At 39.6% G+C, this 20,253-nt stretch overlaps 1 protein-coding gene across 1 annotated transcript in view; it reads right to left on the bottom strand.

Moving 5' to 3' along the window:
• Positions 1-508: 508 nt before the first annotated feature.
• The window catches only part of LOC148025738 (DNA repair protein RadA-like protein), a 216,311-nt gene continuing 196,566 nt past the window's right edge, over positions 509-20,253 (bottom strand). The window contains exons 13-15 of the mRNA XM_087692964.1: positions 1,382-1,464; positions 1,169-1,241; positions 509-1,051 (exon numbers count right to left, since the gene is read on the bottom strand). Coding sequence (XP_087549090.1) covers positions 845-1,051; positions 1,169-1,241; positions 1,382-1,464 — 363 coding nt within the window. The 3' untranslated portion in view covers positions 509-844. The remainder of the gene's footprint in view (positions 1,052-1,168; positions 1,242-1,381; positions 1,465-20,253) is intronic.

The following is a 20,253-nucleotide window of genomic DNA, read 5'->3' on the forward strand; positions in this document are numbered from 1 at the left end:
TTGTCGAGGATAGCAATCCAGTAAGCGATAGTGAGTGTAAGGGCTTTATAGCAATACCATGGCATTATAATAAAAAACACCTATATAGGGAGTAGTAGTGATTTTGAGCCTTGTTTCATTTCCACTCTACGTGATTTCACCCAGTGGTAAACCTTCTTACGTGCAATGTCACGAGGATATAGTCCTAGGATGTGCCTATGTTGTACCGTTTCTTTGATTGAATAATACAAGAGTATACCTTGCTCTCACATCGTATTATCTTTTTGTGCCGTGTTGAGTGAGTAATGAGTGTTGGTGCATCACACCTTGGGGGGGGGGGGGGGAGGAGGGGCGCTTTGGAGCGTATGTCTTTTTTTTTTTTGGGTGGCGAGTGGCTCCCAAAAGTGGATTGTAACTCAACTTTGATTTGTGTCTTTGTCCTACTAAAATTCTCACCATTTATGACAAAGTTCAAAGAAGTTTTGGACTCAGGAAATTTTGAAATAAAAGCACATCAATTTTAGAAGACCATTTTTCATCATGCTCTATCCAAGCTTCTATGCTTTGAGCAACCTGAACTCATTGGTTCTGATTGATTTCATGCTCAAGTGCAATCTTACACATTGATTCGTCTTGACTGATCAATCCAACACTGTATGCTCTTGTGTTATCTTATACATGCGAGTACAACAATGGAAACTTACACAGCATGCATTTTTGTCAGAACTGCAATAGTTAAGCGCACAACAAAAAAAGTCTGACTAATAGTGCTGTTTCTACTTCGAATTATGGCACAAGATCTACAGATATGAAACATTCCGTGATTAAGGTTTAACGTGGGAAAACCGACTCTTTGATCCCGACTTCAGAGTTTATCAGGAAATGACCCATTGTGGGTTACAAACGTGGACATGATAACTCTTTGTATGACTTCCTGAAGAGTTGCACAGGGGATGAGCGTTACTAGATCTGTTTGGCAGGCTCTCAATGCCTTCTCTGACATCTTTGGAACAACACACTTTTCAAACCCGAGCTTGCTTACTTCATAGACACGTTTATCCAACTGCTTTACCTGAACAAAAGAGCCTGACACTATCAAATCGCCCCCAAAAGTTTCTGTCACAATGGAAATGGCTAATTTCTAAACCACGTTCCCCCAAAGTTCAAAATGCAAACTGGTAAGACTTACCGGTCTCAACTCCCCACCAAGTCCTATCTCACCCACAAATGCCATGTTTGATGGAATCCGTCTCTCAAAATAACTGAAGCAGAAATATCACACATAAACAACCTTCAGTGAACGATTTCTCCAACCTCTCCGGGAGTGCGTTCAAGAATCATTGACAGGTAGTCTCAACTTTCTGAAATTGATGTAGGCTTATTCATTAAAATAAAAAGCAACCTGCTACAAAGTGCGACAGCGACGGCTAAATCAACAGCTGGTTCTCGTACTTGTAGTCCACCAACCACACTGATGAGGACATTCTGCACATGACAAACATCTAGGAATGAGACTCCAAAAACCATAAATCCCATTTAAGACCAAGAAAAACTAGATAAATACAGCATTCTGACCAATGAAGACCAGATTTTAGGCCCAGTGGACAGTACAGTCAGCACACAGCCATAGCAACTTTGGGTCTTCATATTTTCAGCTGCTTTTTTTTCTTTGATTCTTCAGACCAATCACTACACGATTGTCCTATGATTATGAGATTTGAATTTTGAAATTAACACTCCTCAGGAGTATGTACCACTAGTAGACCACAAATTGCACTGCCATTGACCTCCATTGGAGACTTGGATTCTAAGGACAGGCTGTTTGAACCAGGTTAGGCAGATAAGCAGTGAGTCTATTCCAACACTGTAGGAGTTGCAGGAACGCATTCTTCCAACAAGTATTCTTGAGGTTTAGTTCCGTCTGCTTGTACACTTATTTTACTTGTATTACAGTCATGAGCAGGACTACCATGCGCTCATAAACCTGGGTCTGCAATCTTTGGGTTAACATCTCTAGAAACAGTTGATACTTTTCAAGAGCCCAATCAGCTACTTCAAACACATCCCCAAGCCAATTTCTCCTTGAGAAACCTATAACCTTGTCTTGAGGCACACTAGTTCTAAGCATACCAACAGGAATGGGACTGGAATGCCAACTTCGAATGTGCAAGAATGAGAACAGCATCCCAATGGGCAGGAATATTCCTGCTTATGCTCCCAACAGCCATTCTCTTGGAGGGAAGGCGCAGGCCAACTTTGACTCTTTCCCCTGTTTTTACCTACTTTTTTCTGGATCACTTTCATCTCATTCACGCTATAGGTTTCCCTATTTCATTGTACACATACACCTATATTAGCTGCATGATGGCAATCACATAAAGATTGTTGCAGTGAGTGGCAAAAGTAGCTGTAGGTCTGAAGCCATTGAACAACTCAGAATGCATGATTCTTTTGAGCCCAGATGGTCTACAAAGCCCAAAATCTGACCCAGTTGCAGAACACAGTATCTGGGAAATCAAAGTGAAAATCTGCCAAACAGCCAAAAGAATTTCCCAAACCTTTGTGCAGAAAATCTCACATGTAGTTGCTGAGAAAGTCTATCCAAAATACCTCTAGTGGATGGGCGATGCCAAAGGCAATGGGGAATGGACTTACTAGCATCTGAGGATCTCAAACATTGAAGCGAGGTAATAGAGTGCTTTGAATTTTGCAAACTTTTTCCCCATAGCTGAAACTCCGATCAGACACCTCCAAAGGAACACTGTTGGTTTCAAAGGCAATATTTCCAGTTTACTAAGGTGGATTCACCACCATTTTAAGTGATTTATCTAAATGCAAAAGTACAGTGTTCTGCTTATCTATCCACAGTGGAGGTCAAATGTAGATGTTCATGGACATCATTGTAGGTACAGAAAGAGCATGGAAGCCTGGAGCGTTACTTTTGATGTTTCAATCCATAATTCTGTCACTTTCCTTGTGAGGAGACACATGCTGAATAGGCTGTAGAAAATTCCTTACTTTTCTCCGAATGTACCTATGATGCAAGACTCCCATTGGTAACCACTATTACTGGAAGGCTGCTCTCCTATCTTTGGTGGGCCTATAGCACAAGCTCAATGTCTACAAATAAGGAAAACATCCAAAAGGGCAATCTTATAATAGTCTCATAGGTCATCATTACTATTTGGAGTCAGGTTACCGAGTTAATGTGTTCGACATACACAAGGAAAGAAAAGACCTGGCCACTATCATCAACCACACCAAATATATCTGATGCCCAATTTTAGAAGATTATAGGCTTTGAGAGGCTCTTCAAAATCTGCACTCACATGTATGCTTCTTATACGTAGAGATTCACCCTGTGATGTTGGTCTGCTAGATCATCAAATGTAAGATAGTACCCTCCTCTGATTGTGTATTAATTTAATTGATTATGGGCAGCCTGTAATTCTCCCTTCAAATGAACAAAAAACCACTTCCCAATAATCTGTAATCCAATTTCCATATGACAATCATGAAGGTTGCCATATGTAACAGTTTGAATACAAAGGCAAAAACAAAGAAAACAGTTATCAAAGTCAACAAAGTTGCCCTTGTTGCTGCACATGATAATGAATATTCAAAAATGTTTCCTATGAATATGAACCTTCCATAAAAGCTCCATTGCTTGGAACATAAACACATTTAGATCTTTTTCGTGTGGCACTCCCTTGGGTCTTTGTACAAGGATGGAGAGGGTCGACCTTTGAGTTGCTGATTACCAATGCCATCAACAAACAAAAAAGAAAAGCAGATAATGCTTTCAACACTCTAAATAGACAGCTCCTAGAGAAAATTAAAACAATCAAGATAGTGAGTGCTTCACTAAAGGCAAAGGTGAAGGTCCAAGTCAAAGTGATGGCGATGCTAATTGATGAGTTAGAGGAAGCATGGGCCAGCTCTAGGTTAGAAGAGGGAGAAATCCAACTTAATTGCATGAAAGAAATTTCCGAAAACAAAGAGGAGATGCACAATCTCCAAGAGAAAGAAGAGAACACTGCCAAGGCTACTTGGGTGGAGATGCACAAGAAGACTCAAAATAAATAAGAAGACTAGGTATATGAGTGTGAGAGTGCGTGGTGAAGAGTGCACCTTATACATTGGTTTATGCTATTTCCCTTGTATGACCCCTAGTATACCCCACCCCATAGAAAATCACCACATAAAATTCAGGATGAGGACTATCATCAAGTATCTTTCTTTGATACATCAGAGGAGATGTGACATGCAGGATCTCAATGAGTTGGAGATGGAGAAAACCTTAGATGATGCGGGGAAATACACAAAGTATGGGAGATACCTCATAGAGATGGGTATAACACATGGCCTAGCTAGCCATACTCAATTGTCTAGCCAAATATCCCTTGTCAATTGCACATGTTACCCTCATCGACATTGTGCCAACATGGAGGACTACATACTTGCCCCTCTTATGCTTATCTCTCATATTTAGGCTCTCCCAATCTCATTTTGCTATGCCCCATTGGGTTTGCAACGGAACATGGTTAATTATCATTCATTGTGGACTTCTAGTTCCCTCATGGGAATATCCCACATAGGACTTCTTGGCATCCAAGATATTAGTTCTCTAGAGAGATGGAGGGCATCTATTCAAGGGAGATCTTGACTTGTTATACGATAATGATCCCCACATTTTGTTATCCGAGCTCACAAAGTAGTTTAGTGAGGCCTTGCATGCAACAACAAGTGTAGCTTTTCCACACTCATATTTGTTTGGGTTGATGCCTTCAAACAATTATGATGGGTGTCGTGACACTAGAGCTTGTTGACAAAGAGATGTCATACACGGATCCACTACTCATAGTCAAACATACACATCTTGATATGTCTCACTTTAGTGAAAGAAGAGAACTTTCTTAGCCTAGTGGGAGAAACACTCATTACCAATCATTTTTGAGCTGACTATAGAGAGGTTGGGTGACTTTTCATAGAGCATTCTTTGACAATATCGATTACATCTCCTAATACATGTAACAATATGTAGCCACTCTACACACAATGGTAGGTCAATCTCCTCTCCTTGATTGACTTACTTTCTTCATAGAGGGCATGGTGTGAGTCATGACAGCTATTGCCAAGCTTCACATACGTAAGTCATAAGATGACAATGGTTTGGTAGCAAAGCACTTGTTGCATGCTAGAACTACGGTGGCAAGACTTCAGCACAAGGACATGCTCAATTTATGATAGGCTTCTCTACATTGAATCATATCCTTGTACTCAAAGAGATTATTGAGGAGGGCAAAGTTCATGAGAGAAGGATTTGCTATTGCTTCATGAATTTCTGCAAAGCTTTTGATGTAATTCAGTAGAGCTAGATTGACATACAAGCTATATGACATGGAAGTGCCTAGCGAACTCACTTCGAGGATTTTGGACTTACATGAGAGGGTGATTGGCCGAATACGACATTTGAGGGTTTCATAGCACTTGTTCCTTCCAATATACGGGTGAAACAAGGACGTCCTCTTTCCTTGACATTATTTGAACTACACATTGATGAGATCTTGAATTATATCTTCGTGAGAGGGTATAAAGGAGCTCAACAAGAAGGTACACGGATACCCCTCTTATCGTATGCAGATGACATTATGTTGATAGTTGACTCTCCATAGGGGCTTTAGAGATGTTTGGATGCATTGCATTCATATGTAAAACACAGTGGGAGTTCAATGAACCTTCATAAAACCAAGGTTATGGTACTCAAAATTTCATAACAATGAGATTGAAGGTTAGCACCTACGTTTACTTCATGGCAGGAGGAGGAGTACACAGATTCTTATACATAACAAGGAGTCCGATTTATATGGCCTCCCATTCTCTATGCGAGAGGTAGCAAAGACATGATTCACATGATAGTACAAAACATTGGGTGGTTTGAAGGGGAAGTGCTCAGATGTGTAGTTCTAGGAGCCTCGCGCTAAGTTGCCGTTATTTGATACATTAGTCATATCAACCTTATAGGTACAAGGGGCCTAGCCTTGATTATGGCACTTGATCAAACCGTACATATGATGGGTGGAAATCGGTGTGGAGGCCATTGGTATCCATGATTTCTAGGATGATTAGATGTAAGGCTTTGATCCCACATGAGTTCATCACAGCTAAGTTAGGGGCGACAATCATGGTGGTAGAGCTCCTCACTAGATTAGTATCATTCATAGATAGCATGTGGGAAACACCTAGATATAGGTATGATAGCTTGCTAATGGAGGAGATACTTCATGTTGTTATGCTCAAATGTAATCCTAGTTTGAAAATTGAACTACGTGGCCTTCGCATCGAGAGACTATCATCCTTCAATATTCCCTTGATGCACCTTCTCTCATTTTGAGCCACTTCGGATTGGTAGGATCATTAGAGAGAACCTTATTCAACCAGACCAAAGGACATGGTTGACACGAGTACATAGGTACACAAGCGTGGGATGAAGATGACTGTATGTTGAAAGCATCTTCTCTACACTATAGATGATGGTCTTATTGTTCATTTGAGATATAGTGCTGTCATTGGATCAAATGTGCCATTGGCTAGATGCACACCTCTTCACACTAGATAGAGATTAACATTGGCAAATATAGGTTTATACCCCTTGAGGAGCATATATGCTAGATTTGTCAACTAGAGCTAAAGACGGAGGAGTACTACCTTTGTCATTGTTCAGCCTATTATGAAATTCAAGGGTAGTTTTATTGTCTCTTAAGAGGGGTTTGGCCATTGTCATCAAGACATGCATTAAACTGATTAGTGATGTTTGGACTTTTTTTCCCTTGAGATACAATCATTGAGAGAGGTGGTCCTCAAGAGCAAAGCACCAATATATTAAGCCTATCCTAATGCAACTTACACAAGATTTGATGAGTACTTGGGCAGTTTCAGCAATGTCAATCTGCATTTGGGAAGAGTGCTAAGAAGAACCCAACACAATGCTAGTTTACATTTAAATGGCGGATATTGCTTCATTGGATAGTATGCTTGGCCAGCCTAAATACCCTTGAACTTGACCTATATGCTGGCAAAACATGCATAGGAGGATACTAGTGATTGTTGCATGGGTTGAGATTGAGGCTACGTGATGATGCCAAATGAGAGCTTTCTTAGAACCATAGGTATCTTCATTATCAACTAGGATTTTCTTTCAGCTTTTAGCTTTTGTTTATTGTTTAATTTCTTGACAATCGTATTGCATCATAGATTCCTTTAACTCATGGTCTCTTCTATCCCTTCCCACCCAAACACACACACCCCACCCCCACCCACCTCCCCAACCTTTCCCTCTAACAAAATCCATAGTGCACAAGGGATAGGTGCTGAGGGGGGAGGCTCCCTGGTGTCAAGCATGGTGAAGATATCTGTGACACCCTCTGATCAAATGGGCTGAAAGATGTTGCAACTCTCATCTCTTAGGAGTCTCTTTGTGCCATCTAAGCTCTATCAGAAATAACCTCGAGCATCTCTTATCCTCAAGTTCAATGATCTGCTCAAAAGAGAGTTATATCTCCTAATGTTGTAGCATATAGTGCAGCAGTCTCAATCTCTACCTCTACGCCAAAAGCCAGCCAATATGCTTCTTTGATATAATGTCCTCATATCCCTCTATATCTATCTTAGATAGTGTGAAGAGGTATGGATTTCATAGAAGTGGGAAACACCCCGAAACACCCCTTTACAAGACCTAAAATGCTGAAATGTATGGAGGACCCAAAACGCGTTTCCCAGTCCGAAACATTTCCCCTTTGGGAAAATGGCTGTCATGTGGCATTTCCCCTTGGGGAAACATTTCAGTTTGTCTCGTTTCTCAACCAGCCTAAAACGTTTTCAGCAAAATGTAGCATATTCTTTATGCTTTAAGTGGAACATTATTAATCATCATGTTCTTTACACTTCAGCATAGTGTTAGTAATCGTCATGTTCTTTATGCTTTAAACCTAGTGTTTAAAGCATTATTAATCTCATGTTCAGCAAAATGTAGTATATTCTTTATGCTTTAAGTGGAACATTATTAATCATCATGTTCTTTACACTTCAGCATAGTGTTAGCAATCGTCATGTTCTTTATGCTTTAAACCTAGTGTTTAAAGCATTATTAATCTCATGTTCTTTGTGCTTTTTGTCATGTTCTTTAAGCGTTATTAATGTTTTATCGTTAAATGTTTGATGCTTTAATGTAGTATTTTCTTTAAACTTGTAACATTGAATATTAAATATTTACATATTAAACATTTCGTTAATTAAGCTTAAATTGTTAAATATTTAATTTAATGTTTAATTATAAAAAGGATTAAGTTTAGAGTCGTTTCTATCTGTTTCAATTGTCTTCCTTACCGAGGAGAATGAGAATGAAGAGGATTTGCCTATGACACAACTGAAGACTACGACATGTATGAGGAAGAGGGAGGTATCATCATACTAATTATGTGCCAAAATCCTTGTATGCATCAGAAAGCTCCTTTGAGCTTACGCATTTTATAGAACTCTTTTCAAGCTTGGAAATTAGAAAGCTTTGATTTTGAGTATGAAACTTGCATTCTAAGCTTTAGCTTCTAAGCACCTAGACTCTAAGTCCATCCCTCCTCCCCTCGACACTCGATTGGATGATATGGCCCGTTTCAAAGTTTTATAATAGTTCAAATTACTATTTATTATAAATATTAGAGGAATAAAAATAGATCCATATATAGCACTGTTGGAGGAAGAAAATAGATTCATGAAATGGAAAAGTTCATTTCACCTAGATCTTAGAGTCATAAGTCAAAAGCCTAAAACCAAAACATCCATGTCACCTTCTAATTTAGAAATTAGCATTCATGGCTCACAAATAAAAATGTAGAGGCTACAACATACATATAATACATAATGTAAAGTGAAAGTAAAAATACTAATGTTCATGAGAGAAAACCTTGTGGGAACGCATTGTTGCTTGAAATGGAGGCCCAAGGTAGACCAAAAGGTGAAGAAGCAGTGCATGGAAAAGGAGTAGGAAGAGATGAAGGAGGAAGATGCACAAGGAGGAGGACAAAGAAAAACATCGGGTTGTAATAAAAAAACAGCCCACATGTTTTTTAAACAAAAGAAACCCTTTAAAAGACGTTTTTGCTTCATGACTCTGTTTCGAAACAAAGTAGAGGAGGTGGTGATTAGGTGTGCAAGGATGGAGGAAAAAAAACGAGTTATAAAAGAAAACAGCCCACATGTTCTTTCTAATTAAAAAAACACTCAAAAAATTTTCGTTTCATCAATTCTTTTTCATTTCATGACCATGTTTCGTGAAACACTTTGCATGTTTCGAGGTTTCACATTTCACCAAGAGAACACCTGTTCTTTGGTTACTATGTTGTGGATAGAGGGAATCTGTGGTTTGAGGAAGAGTATATAAGGACTCTCTCAACTATAATAGATGGGAATTTGTGCGGGCCTTTTGAGATTGCACCAACAAAAGTCACATCTCTCTATATGACATGGCCAAGGGTGGCGCCAATCTAAGATAGGTAGGGGATGAAGTAATCACCAAGGCCAAGAAAGGAGATCGTGATAGTGGTGCCATCCTTGAGCAATGAGTCATTGTGCAACCTAGGTCTAGAGGAGGATTGGGGATCATATATCCAAATAACCTGAGCAAAGCCTTATTGGCTAAGCTCACTGTTAGGGGACTTCTTCTAAACAAGGAGCCCTAGAGGAAACTTCTAATAAGGAGGCTTTAGCCTATGGTGGATACACATGGAGGACCATGGCAATCCAAAATTCATTAGATTTTTAAAGAGACTAGGACCAGAGACTTAGAGTAGAGCTTGAGGTCAGCTTTGCGATCCTAATGGATAGATTGTGGGGATCTGCACAATTGGTCCTTCATTAGCTATCCCTCGACTACAACCAAAGAGAACAAGAGATAGCCTCTTCCCTTCAATCACTATTTGAGATCAAAGTTAGGCCATACTCTTGGACAGAGAACTTACTTATCTTAGGGAAGATTCTCTCTAAAGGTTGCCGCATTAGTGGGACATTGGTTTGCATTTGAGTAGCTATAGGAGATTTAGAGAGAGACTACATGGGCCTTAGGGGAGTCTAAGCTATGATTGAGGTTGACAGAGAGAGTTCTACAATATTGGTGGAGAGATACATGCACTTCTAAGTTCTAAGACCTAGCTTTATCTCTTTATAAAGGGAACATTCTCATGGACATTCACTTTTATGGTTAAAGATGATGGCCGCCTCCAACAAGAGAACTATGAATAGACAACATTCACTAGATGCTTTAAACAAAGGATCATAGTAGCACATTATGAGGAAGTGGTACATCAATAAAGACCCAAGTACTTGATTGATAGATGGAAAGTGTTGGCCCAAACATGGAGTGATTGTGCAATTAATTTAACGGGAAAGTGAATGAGAATGAAATAATTAATTGATGCACAGCAATACACTATCATTAATGAAAAGTAATGAATTAACGAGAGAGAGAGAGAATACAATGCTCTAGGCAATCACACTAAATAATGCCACATTGTTGTGCAAAATGAGGCATGAAGTGTCTTCAAATAATAAAATATGAAACTTTAATGGCTTAACAGTCATAGGAAACCCTAAAGTAAACCCTAACCCTAGTGTCACTTAGTACTAGGACACTAGGGGCAACAATTGTATTTAATGACAATTTAAATGCCTAGGGAGCCCCGATTATGGATCAAAGGGCATCAACGCATAACCCACGCGCCAGGAGATGGCCTACAAACCCCCCTCCATGAAATGGGCGGACTGATCTAGGAAAAATGATAAAATCCTAAAAAATTAAAAGAAACATAGGATTGCATAAATTCATCTAAGTGGATATAGACACCTATGACAATATAGAATATGACAAATCGTGGATCAAATGGAATCAAGTTCAAAGCTTATTGAAAAGCCTCGAACTTTGGTTGAGGAAGAGCCTTCGTGAAAAGATTTGCCAAGTTGTCTTCAGTGGGTATGCAAAACAACTCTATTTCTCTAGTTGTCATCAGCTCACGAACATAATGATAATGAACTTCTATATGCTTTGTGCGGGCATGAAACATAGGGTTCCGTGCAATGGCCAAAGACCTTTGGTTGTTAGTGTAGATAAGTATCAGAACTGTATGGTGCACATGAAGATCTACAAGTAACTTGCCGAGCCAAACATACTCCATTGTGGCTGCAAATGCTGCTTTGTACTCAGCTTCACAACTCGAAGTAGCAACCATACATTGTTTCTTGTTGAACTAGGAAACAAGAGATGTACCAAGGAAGAAGCAATTGCCACTATGAGAGATACAAGAATCTGAACATCCAACCCAATCACTATTAGAATATCCATGCAAAAAGAGAGAAGAATCAGCCTTGTAGAAAAGGCAAAGATCCTAGGTTGCTTTAAGATACCAAAAGACACACTTCACTGCTTGGCAATGAAGTACTGAAGGGCTGTGCGTATATCTGCTAAATTGGGACACAACAAATTGAAGATTGGACCTTGTGTGACATAGATAAATCAAGCATCCAACAGCCTAATGATATAAAGCAATACCAAAGGATCTGCTACCATAATCAGAAGTGAATTTAAACCCAAGCTCCAAGGGAGTAGACACAGGCTTGTAATCCTCAAACTGAAAATGTTGAAGAAGCTATTCAATACACTTGGCTTATGTCATAATGATGCCTCCCTCAATGGTGGAAAATTGGATACCCAAATAATAGTGAAGTAAACCAAGATTTGCCATGGCAAATGTTTGCTGTAAATCAGCCTTAAATGCTGTAATTTGAGCAGCATTGGTCCCAGTGACAAGCATGTCACCAAGATAAAGCACAATAATAATAAAAATCAGATCCTTGATGTTGAATGTAAAGAGTAGCCTTGGTAGGGCTATTTTGATATCCAAGATACAATAGATGAGAATGTATGTAGGTGTATCAAGCCCATGGGGCTTGTTTTAAACCATAAAAAGCCTTCTTGAGATGACACACTTTGTGCTTAGAGCCTTTAACTGCAAATCCTGGAGGTTGAGAAACATAAACTTCTTCAGAGAGATATCCATGGAGAAATGCCATCTTGATGTCCAACTGATGCACCTCCCAATGAAAGTGGGTAGCAAGGGCAATCACACTCCTGATGGTAGTAATGTGAGAGGTAGGGACAAAAGTCTCCTCAAAGTCGATTCCTTGTTGTTGGGCATAGCCCTTGGCAACAAGGCGGGCTTTGTACCTGTCAATAGAATCATTTGACTTTCTTTTAATTTTATAAATCCATTTGGTACCTATAGCACGCTTGCCGTGAGGCAAGTCACATAGCTCCCAAGTGTTATTTTGATGGATGGAATCAATCTCTGCCTTCATTGCTTCCACCCAACGATCATCTGAAAAAGTATATTTATAACATAGAGATTCTTCATTGCATGTTGTAGCCACCAATGCACATGCAAGAAGATTACCTTGATCCTTGCGAGTAGAGGCTTGTGTGCGGGCAGCCAAAGGGAGAGGCTGTTTGCTGTTCTGAAGAGTGTCTAACAGCCAGCGAGGGACTCTTTGAGGATGCTGAATTTCAGTCTTTGTATGCTCCAATTGATCCAAAATAGGGGGACTGCTCTTCAAACAAGCTATCATGATGCTGTTGTGGCTGTAAATCAGGCTGAATGCTATCATGATGCTGTTGTGGCTGTAAATCAGGCTGAATGCATTGTTGTAATGTATTTGTAGATGGTGAAAATGAAAACTGAGAAGAAGAATTAGCCATGGAACCATTATGGAAAAGCGGTAATAGGATGTCAAAGATGTCTGAAGCATCAATAGTAGGCTGTTTTTGACAGTCCAACAAGGGGTAAGCATTTTCAGCAAATATAACATCTCTGCTCACAATAACCTTGCTTGTAGAGGGTTGATAAAGACAATACCCTTTACTTTCAAGACTATATTCGATAAATATGCAGCAAACAACCTTATGATCCAGCTTATGCCTCTTCTAAGAAGGCACATGAGCATACGCCAATGATCTCCTCTCATATGAGAGAGAGAAGGTTTGTAGCCAATCCATGTCTTGTAGGGAGTGATGGCACATAAAGCTTTTGTGGGACACTTATTCAAAACATAAGCTGCACATAGAATAGCATCGAACCCAATGGGATTAGGTAAATTCTTACTCTTCAGCATGCATCTTACCATCTCCATGAGTGACTTATTCTTCCTCTCCACTACTCCATTTTGTTGTGGGGAGTAAGGAATGGTGCATTGAAATTCCTCGAGATGCAAGATACTTTAAAAATTGTTTGGAAAGATATTTACTCCCCTTGTTAGTGCGAAGGGTCTAAATGCAAAAGTTGCTTTGGTTTTCCACCATAGCAATAAAAGTCTTGAAGGAAGAGAAGACTTTAGACTTAGATTTCAGGCCATCTACCCAAGTAAATTGGGATTCGCCATCTATGAATGTGACAAAATATAAAAATCCACTGATGGATTTGGTCGGCATAGGACCACAAACATCACTGTAAAGGAGATGCAAAATAGATGATGAATGAGCATGAGAATCCTTAGGAAAGGAGAATTGATGCATCTTACCAAGTAAACAACCTTCACAAATGTGATTTGATGGCCACTAAATTTTGAGAAGATTTTTGATCATATCCTTTGACTAGAGCTTCACCAATGCGATGGTTTATGTGACCAAGCCATAAATGTGTATCATGAAAAGATTCCTTTGTTAAGGAGGCACTATCAATAGGATTTTTAGCAAGTTGTTGATCATAAGTATCAAGACGATAGAGACCTTTAGTGAGAGTGCTTGTCAATATAATGGAAGAAGAAATCTGATCACCATATACCGCACATTGGGGGGCCATAAAAAATGATGCGAAACCCAAAAGTAGCAATGGCTGAAATGGAGATAAGATTCTTCTTAATGCCATGCACAAAGAGAACCTCGTGCAATGTCAAAGGAGTGACTAAGACTGAGACAACTTGCACATGTCCAATGCCCTTAATTGCATAAGAGGCATTGTTAGCACACATACCTATACCCCCCTTAGGTAGATGAAAATATTATTCAACAAGGGGTGATATGCTTAGATGCACCATTGTCGTAGTACCAAGAAGCAACTGCATCAATAATAGAAAAACAAGTATCTTGAATAGAAGAATTATATTGACATTGAATGAAAAAGGTATAATCCTTAAATTGAGAATAGTTCATAGTCTCATGTGTAAGAGCACGACCGAACTCCTTTGATGCAATGCATTTACGACATTCAGTGATATTGTGCCCTGTCTTCCGACAATAATTACACCTCTTAGCTCTGTTGATTGGACCATCCTTGGAAGGATTGGAAGAGGATGGACCTATACGGAAGGGTGTCTTTGATGTAGAAGGGGTGGAGGAATAGGGATGACTAATATAAAAGTTTGCTGTTTTTCGACAAACAATCTTGTTTTTTAGCTTGGGTTTGGTTTTTTCATGATGATGGGAAGAAAAGGCTTGTTCGGTTGCCATGGTAGCATTGGAGTTGAGACAGCTTTACTCCTCCTATAACAAAAGAGACAACTTGGTCAAAGCTGTAGGTAGCTTTTGGGGGTAAAGGCATCTCTACCTAGCGGCCCGTGTATTACTACATTGACAGTATTTGCATCTGCACACTGCAAGCGACGGGTGCCCATCACTGTCACTTCATTCTTTATTTTTTCAATGACATTTGAATAAAGGGAAGGCCGGTCACACATTGTGATTGTTAGAGTTCCCATATTGTGTATGTCTTTCTCTCTTGCTGTTGCTTCTTCCACCATATTGTGATTGTTGGAGTTCCCATATTGTGTGTGTCTTTCTCCGTTGCTTCTTCCACCATAGCTCTTGCTTCCACTCGTGCTTCCACTTTAAGGCTCACCTCCTTTCAATTGGTATCAGAGTCTTCTTTTTTGCAAGCTCGAACTTGGTTTGGCACACTCTCAACTTCCATTAGAATACCTACAATAATCATCTCTTTGTTGGCAACCATAGCCACTTTGTTCGAGCTTCCTATCGGTTGCATTCTTCTTGGTCACTCTTTGAGTCTTCTTGAGCAAGTTGGAGCAGCCCCCCATAGCCGTCACCTTGTTGGTGCAACATCACGTTGTGTGAAACAGACCCTTTTTTAGTAGTAGCGCACGTTTTTCATCTCCTACAACATATCTTCTTCGTTGGGCAGTTATACAAGCACTTATACACTTGGTTTTGTTGCTTAGCATTAATCCTTCCACTCTTAGTATTCGATTTGAGTGCTAAGCTTTAGTTTTGGATTATTATAACACTTCACATATTGTCATAAAACAGGGCAACACTTATCTTTGATGCCTACACTCATTGCCATTGGTTGGATGATGCTTGGTTATGACCAGTTGATGCTTATATATTCGAGGATGCTATGTCATTGTTTGAAGTTGATTTTGGACTGATTTAACCACTTCATTTACTTTGTTTTGGTTGAGGTTTGCTGGTTGGAAATACAAGGCAGCACTCTATTTGATGCTTCTATGGTTAGCTTTATTGGATTTATGATGCCCAGTTATGCTGGGGTGATATCTACATGTATGGGAATGCTATGCTTGTGTTATGGATTGGATCTGGAGCCGATTTTGGTATTGAAATAGCTTGGTTTGATAGTGTATTCACTGCTGTATACAGTAGGGGTGAACCTCTTTTAATAAGGATTTTATATGCCTATTGTTTTTGGCTATGATTTGGGTGTTCTATATACACTACCGATGTGTACCATGGATGCTAGTACATTAGAATATCATATGCCCATGATTTAAGGTGGCTTTGAGCTTGGTTTGAGGACTGATTTACTCAATTTTGACAATGAATTTATTGCTATAATAACCAAGGCTGAAGCCTATTTGGTTAGTGTATGCTCTACCTATTGATCACGTGTGCTTTCTAGGTGACTCATATGACTACACGGATGTATACGGAGGTTGGCACATGTCTTGTATTGCTTCCGAATGCCTTTTGAGCTTTGATCGAGCTCTATCTTGGTTGGCAATTGATTGACATTGGTCTATAGTGGCATGCTTTGTGATACTCATTATGCCTATGGTCTGTGCCTGACCCTTCGGTACATGCTTTGATGCATATGTCAGAAATGCATACTGCTTACATTGTTTGCGTTTGATTGTTACTTGGAGCTTTAGTAAGGTGTTCATTTGCATACTTTGGAGCTCTTGGATGCTTATTTGGATTGTCAGAGATTTGACATTGACTGTTACATAATGTATTGGATGTTTTAGGTAATGCTTGACTCATCCCTTGCTCTGGATGCTTTGTTGATATACGATCTTGGCTCCATGATGCCTTATGTATTCACATGCTATCTTTAAGCTTGGTTGCTTGATTGACATTGATCTTTTTGCCTGTGGGAGCTTAATGCTATCTTTAGATATAGAGCTTGTGATTTATGCACTTGAGATTCTTGAGTAGATGAGACTAGGATCTCTTACATGTCTATGCTCTTGATAGATACTTGTTTGCATTGGATGCTTTTGGGCCGATTTGATCTGTTTTCTATTTGAGCATACACTGATCTTTGTTAGGTCCTATTAGTTAAGCATACACCTAGCTTGGCTTACTCTCTAAGTTCTTTATGCTAGGGCTTGTATCCTTCTATTGATATCGATCGCTTTGACACATTTGAGTGTTTGGCTCATGGTTCTTGGTTGCTACAGTGTTTGTTACATGCTCGCTTTATGCACGATCTCACTTGGCACTCATACTTGACTTTGGATCAATGTTAGCTCAATGTTTGCTCTCTTTTTCTAAATGCTGTGATTTATTACAGCAAGCTATTTTATGCGGACTATGATGTATTTATTGAGCTTAATCATGTCATTTAGATGTACTTTTGCTACTATTTGGTGGAAAGCTAGTCATTTTAGTAGTTTCTCTTACTTTTGGCTTGTTTTGGCAATGGTTTTAGCATTTTTATTGCTAATTACAACAGGCTCTTTTCAACATAGTCTACGTCTGCTTGACTCATTATGGCTGGTCATCTCAAAGATACAGCTTTGTTTAACATTGCCAAATTGGAGGGCACCAACTATGGTTATTGCAAGTCTCAAATATGATAGATTTGCAGAAATTGTAGATTAAGCCACTAAGAAATAAAGGTATTAAACCCGAGAACATGGATGATGATGACTGGGCTGATTTAGATGTACTATGCAAGTTCACTATCATTTTATCACTCTCCGAAAAGGTCCACAATAATGTTGTTGAAGATGAAGATTAGAGTGCATTGAATTTATAGAAAAAGATTCAAGAACTTTATGCAAAGTAAAGCCCTGCTTCGCAGATGTATTGGCTTAAACAGTTGATGGATCTCTGCATGAAGGAGGAGACCCCATTGTTTGCTCACTTTAGCCAGTTTTAATCTATCATGAAGAATTTGCTTCAACAAGATATTGAGTTTCAAGATAATCTGCATCCTTTGTTTCTACTTGGCACTTTACTTGAGTCTTGGGATGTATTTTGCACTACGATCTATACCAACAAACTTGATGGGTGTAAGAGAGAAGGATTTAATAATAGGGAAATACTAGCTACACTGGCTGGTATATAAGGTGTTAGGGACTTGATTTTTGGACCATCACATTATAATACAAGTCTCCTTTCATCTTCATCTCTCTCTCCAAGCTTTCATGGCTTTTTCCTCTCTTTTTGTGTCATTCTCTCTCCTTTTCTAGTATTTCTCTCTCCACGTCACTCTCTTTCTCTCTCTTCCTGCAATCTTTCTCTCTTCTGCACTCCCTCTCTCTCTTTTTCTTCTCTCTCTCCTGTCCTCTTTATGACAAATGGTATCAAAGCCCTAGTTCTGATCCATTTATTTACCTTACATGCTCAGTTACCATCCTTTTCAATTAAAAATCCAAAAGCTTTAGGTACACAGGGAAAGGCACTAAAATGGAGGAGCACTGAAGGACCCAAAGGTCAAGGACCAAGAGGATAGCAGTCAGGAGCATTAATGAAGTCCTTGGACCAAGTTTAGAGGCTAGAAGACCGGATTTGGCAACTCGTGGGTCATTTTGGGCCAAATTTGAAGATAAATTTTCAAAGATAGTGGTCACAGGAGTTAGAAAGAGTCTAATCTCGGTTACTTTTCACATGGAGCCTTCTCTCTTCTCATTCTCAAGCTCCTACCAAGCTTCCATGGAGAAGAAAACACCATAGATCTTCTTTACTCCACCCCCAGTGATATTCACCACTCTTTCAGAGCTTCCCAGGATTTCTAACCCTCATTCCAAGCTGTCCATTGAATGGTTGGACCCTCCCTCTCTCCCCAGGCAGCAGCCCGTAAATTTCGGCGTAGATTTAGGGGCTGCAACTTGAGCAAACAATGGTCATCAGCAGGTTCTTCTCCATCTTGGCTCTCTTCTCTAGCTTTTAGCAGGTGGTCTTAACATGGATGAAGTCTCCTTCTCACCTTTCTTGAGCTCTCTTGATCCCTGAAACCCTAACAGGTGCAGGCCATGGACAACCATGAAATTCTGCTCAAAGCTCACTGAATCTGAAGGGCTTTTGCCTCTTTTGGGCCCAGGAGCTTGTGTCTACAAGAATCTTTGAAGAAACAAGCATAAAAAAGCTCATATTTGAAGATGAAAGCAAGAATGGAGGCCTGACATTTAGGTCAGTCCAAAGTTCATTCCCATGGATTTATATAAAGAAAGAAAGGAAAAAGGACTTTGTTTCAAGTGTGGCGAGAAGTATACACCTGTCATGCCTCAAAATGTGCTTTTAGAAGTGCTAAGGCACAGTTTGGTCAAGAAGAGTTCTTTGGCCCTGCTGACTCTTTTCCTTTTGACCCCGGTGGTCATGTATCATGGGATATGGGTGGAAAGAATGAACCACATGCTGAAATACATGCTGCCACTGTTTATACTATATCTATGGATGCTTGGACAGGATCCAGAAGCCCTAATACATTGCGTGTTAAGGGCAAAATTCATGGAAAGGATGTGTTTATACTTGTAGACAGTGGTAGCACTCATAGTTTCATTAATGGAGCAGTCATGGACAGGCTGAAGTATTTTCCCACTGATTTACAGCAGCCATTGAAGGTGCAAGTTGCCAATGGGGATGAAGAAATTAGCACGGAAGTATGCCTTGCTGTTCATATTCAACTTGTTGAAAATTTTGGACAGCCAATGGATTTAATTGCATTGGAAATGGGGCCTATAGATGTTGTCTTGGGTTGTGATTGGCAGAAAACTTTGGGCACTATAACCATGGATTTTTTCTTGCTGTACATGGAGTTTATTAGCGCACGACAACTCATTCACTTGCAGGGAATTCAAAATAATAGTGAATTTCAGCTCAAAACCAGCAAACAACTCAAGAAAGAGTTCAAGAAACTGTCCCAAATCTTTGTATTGAAGTTAAATAAAGAAAATTCAGATCTGTCCACTAAAATAGTAAAGAATTCAGCATTGAGAGCTCTTTTAGAAGAGTACAAGGACCTCTTCCAAGTATCTACAACATTACCCCCTAATAGGGCGGTTGATCATCCCATAGATCTGGAGCCTAAGTCAAAGCCTGTGAACAAGCCACCTTACAGATTGTCTAGGTGTGAAAGAGAAGAAGTTGCCAAACAAGTCAAAGAATTATTGAACATGGAATTTATTGAGCCTAGTTCTTCACCATATGCTTCCCCTATGTTATTGGTAAAAAAGAAGGATGGATCTTTCAGGATCTCATAGACTACAGGGATCTTAATAAGATCACCGTGAAGAATAGGTACCCCATTTCACGTATAGATGACTTGCTAGATGAGCTCAAGGGGGCTAAGTACTTTACAAAGATAGATTTAAGGTCAAGCTATCACTAGAGATCCGCATGAGGGCAGGGGATGAGATCAAAACAACATTTCGGACTGATCAAGGGCTTTATCATTTCTTGGTTATGCCTTTTGGGTTAACTAATGTGCCGGCCACCTTTCAGAGCTTAATGAATAAAATACTTCAACCCTTTCTTTTCAGATTTGTGTTGGTTTTCTTTGATGACATCCTCATCTATAGTAGATCATTGAAGGATCACCTTTGGCATATGAGGCGGGTGTTTGATGTATTGAGGCAGCATAGACTCTTTGCCAAGGAGACAAAACGTTCTTTCATGCAGATAGAAGTGGAATACTTGGGGCACATTGTTAGTGAAGATGGAATTAGGGCTGATCCTAAGAAAGTGCAGTGTATAAATGA

Source organism: Lygodium microphyllum, chromosome 14 (assembly GCF_053477565.2).
Source record: "Lygodium microphyllum isolate KBCC chromosome 14, Lygodium_microphyllum_v1.1.10, whole genome shotgun sequence".
Taxonomy (NCBI): domain Eukaryota; kingdom Viridiplantae; phylum Streptophyta; class Polypodiopsida; order Schizaeales; family Lygodiaceae; genus Lygodium; species Lygodium microphyllum.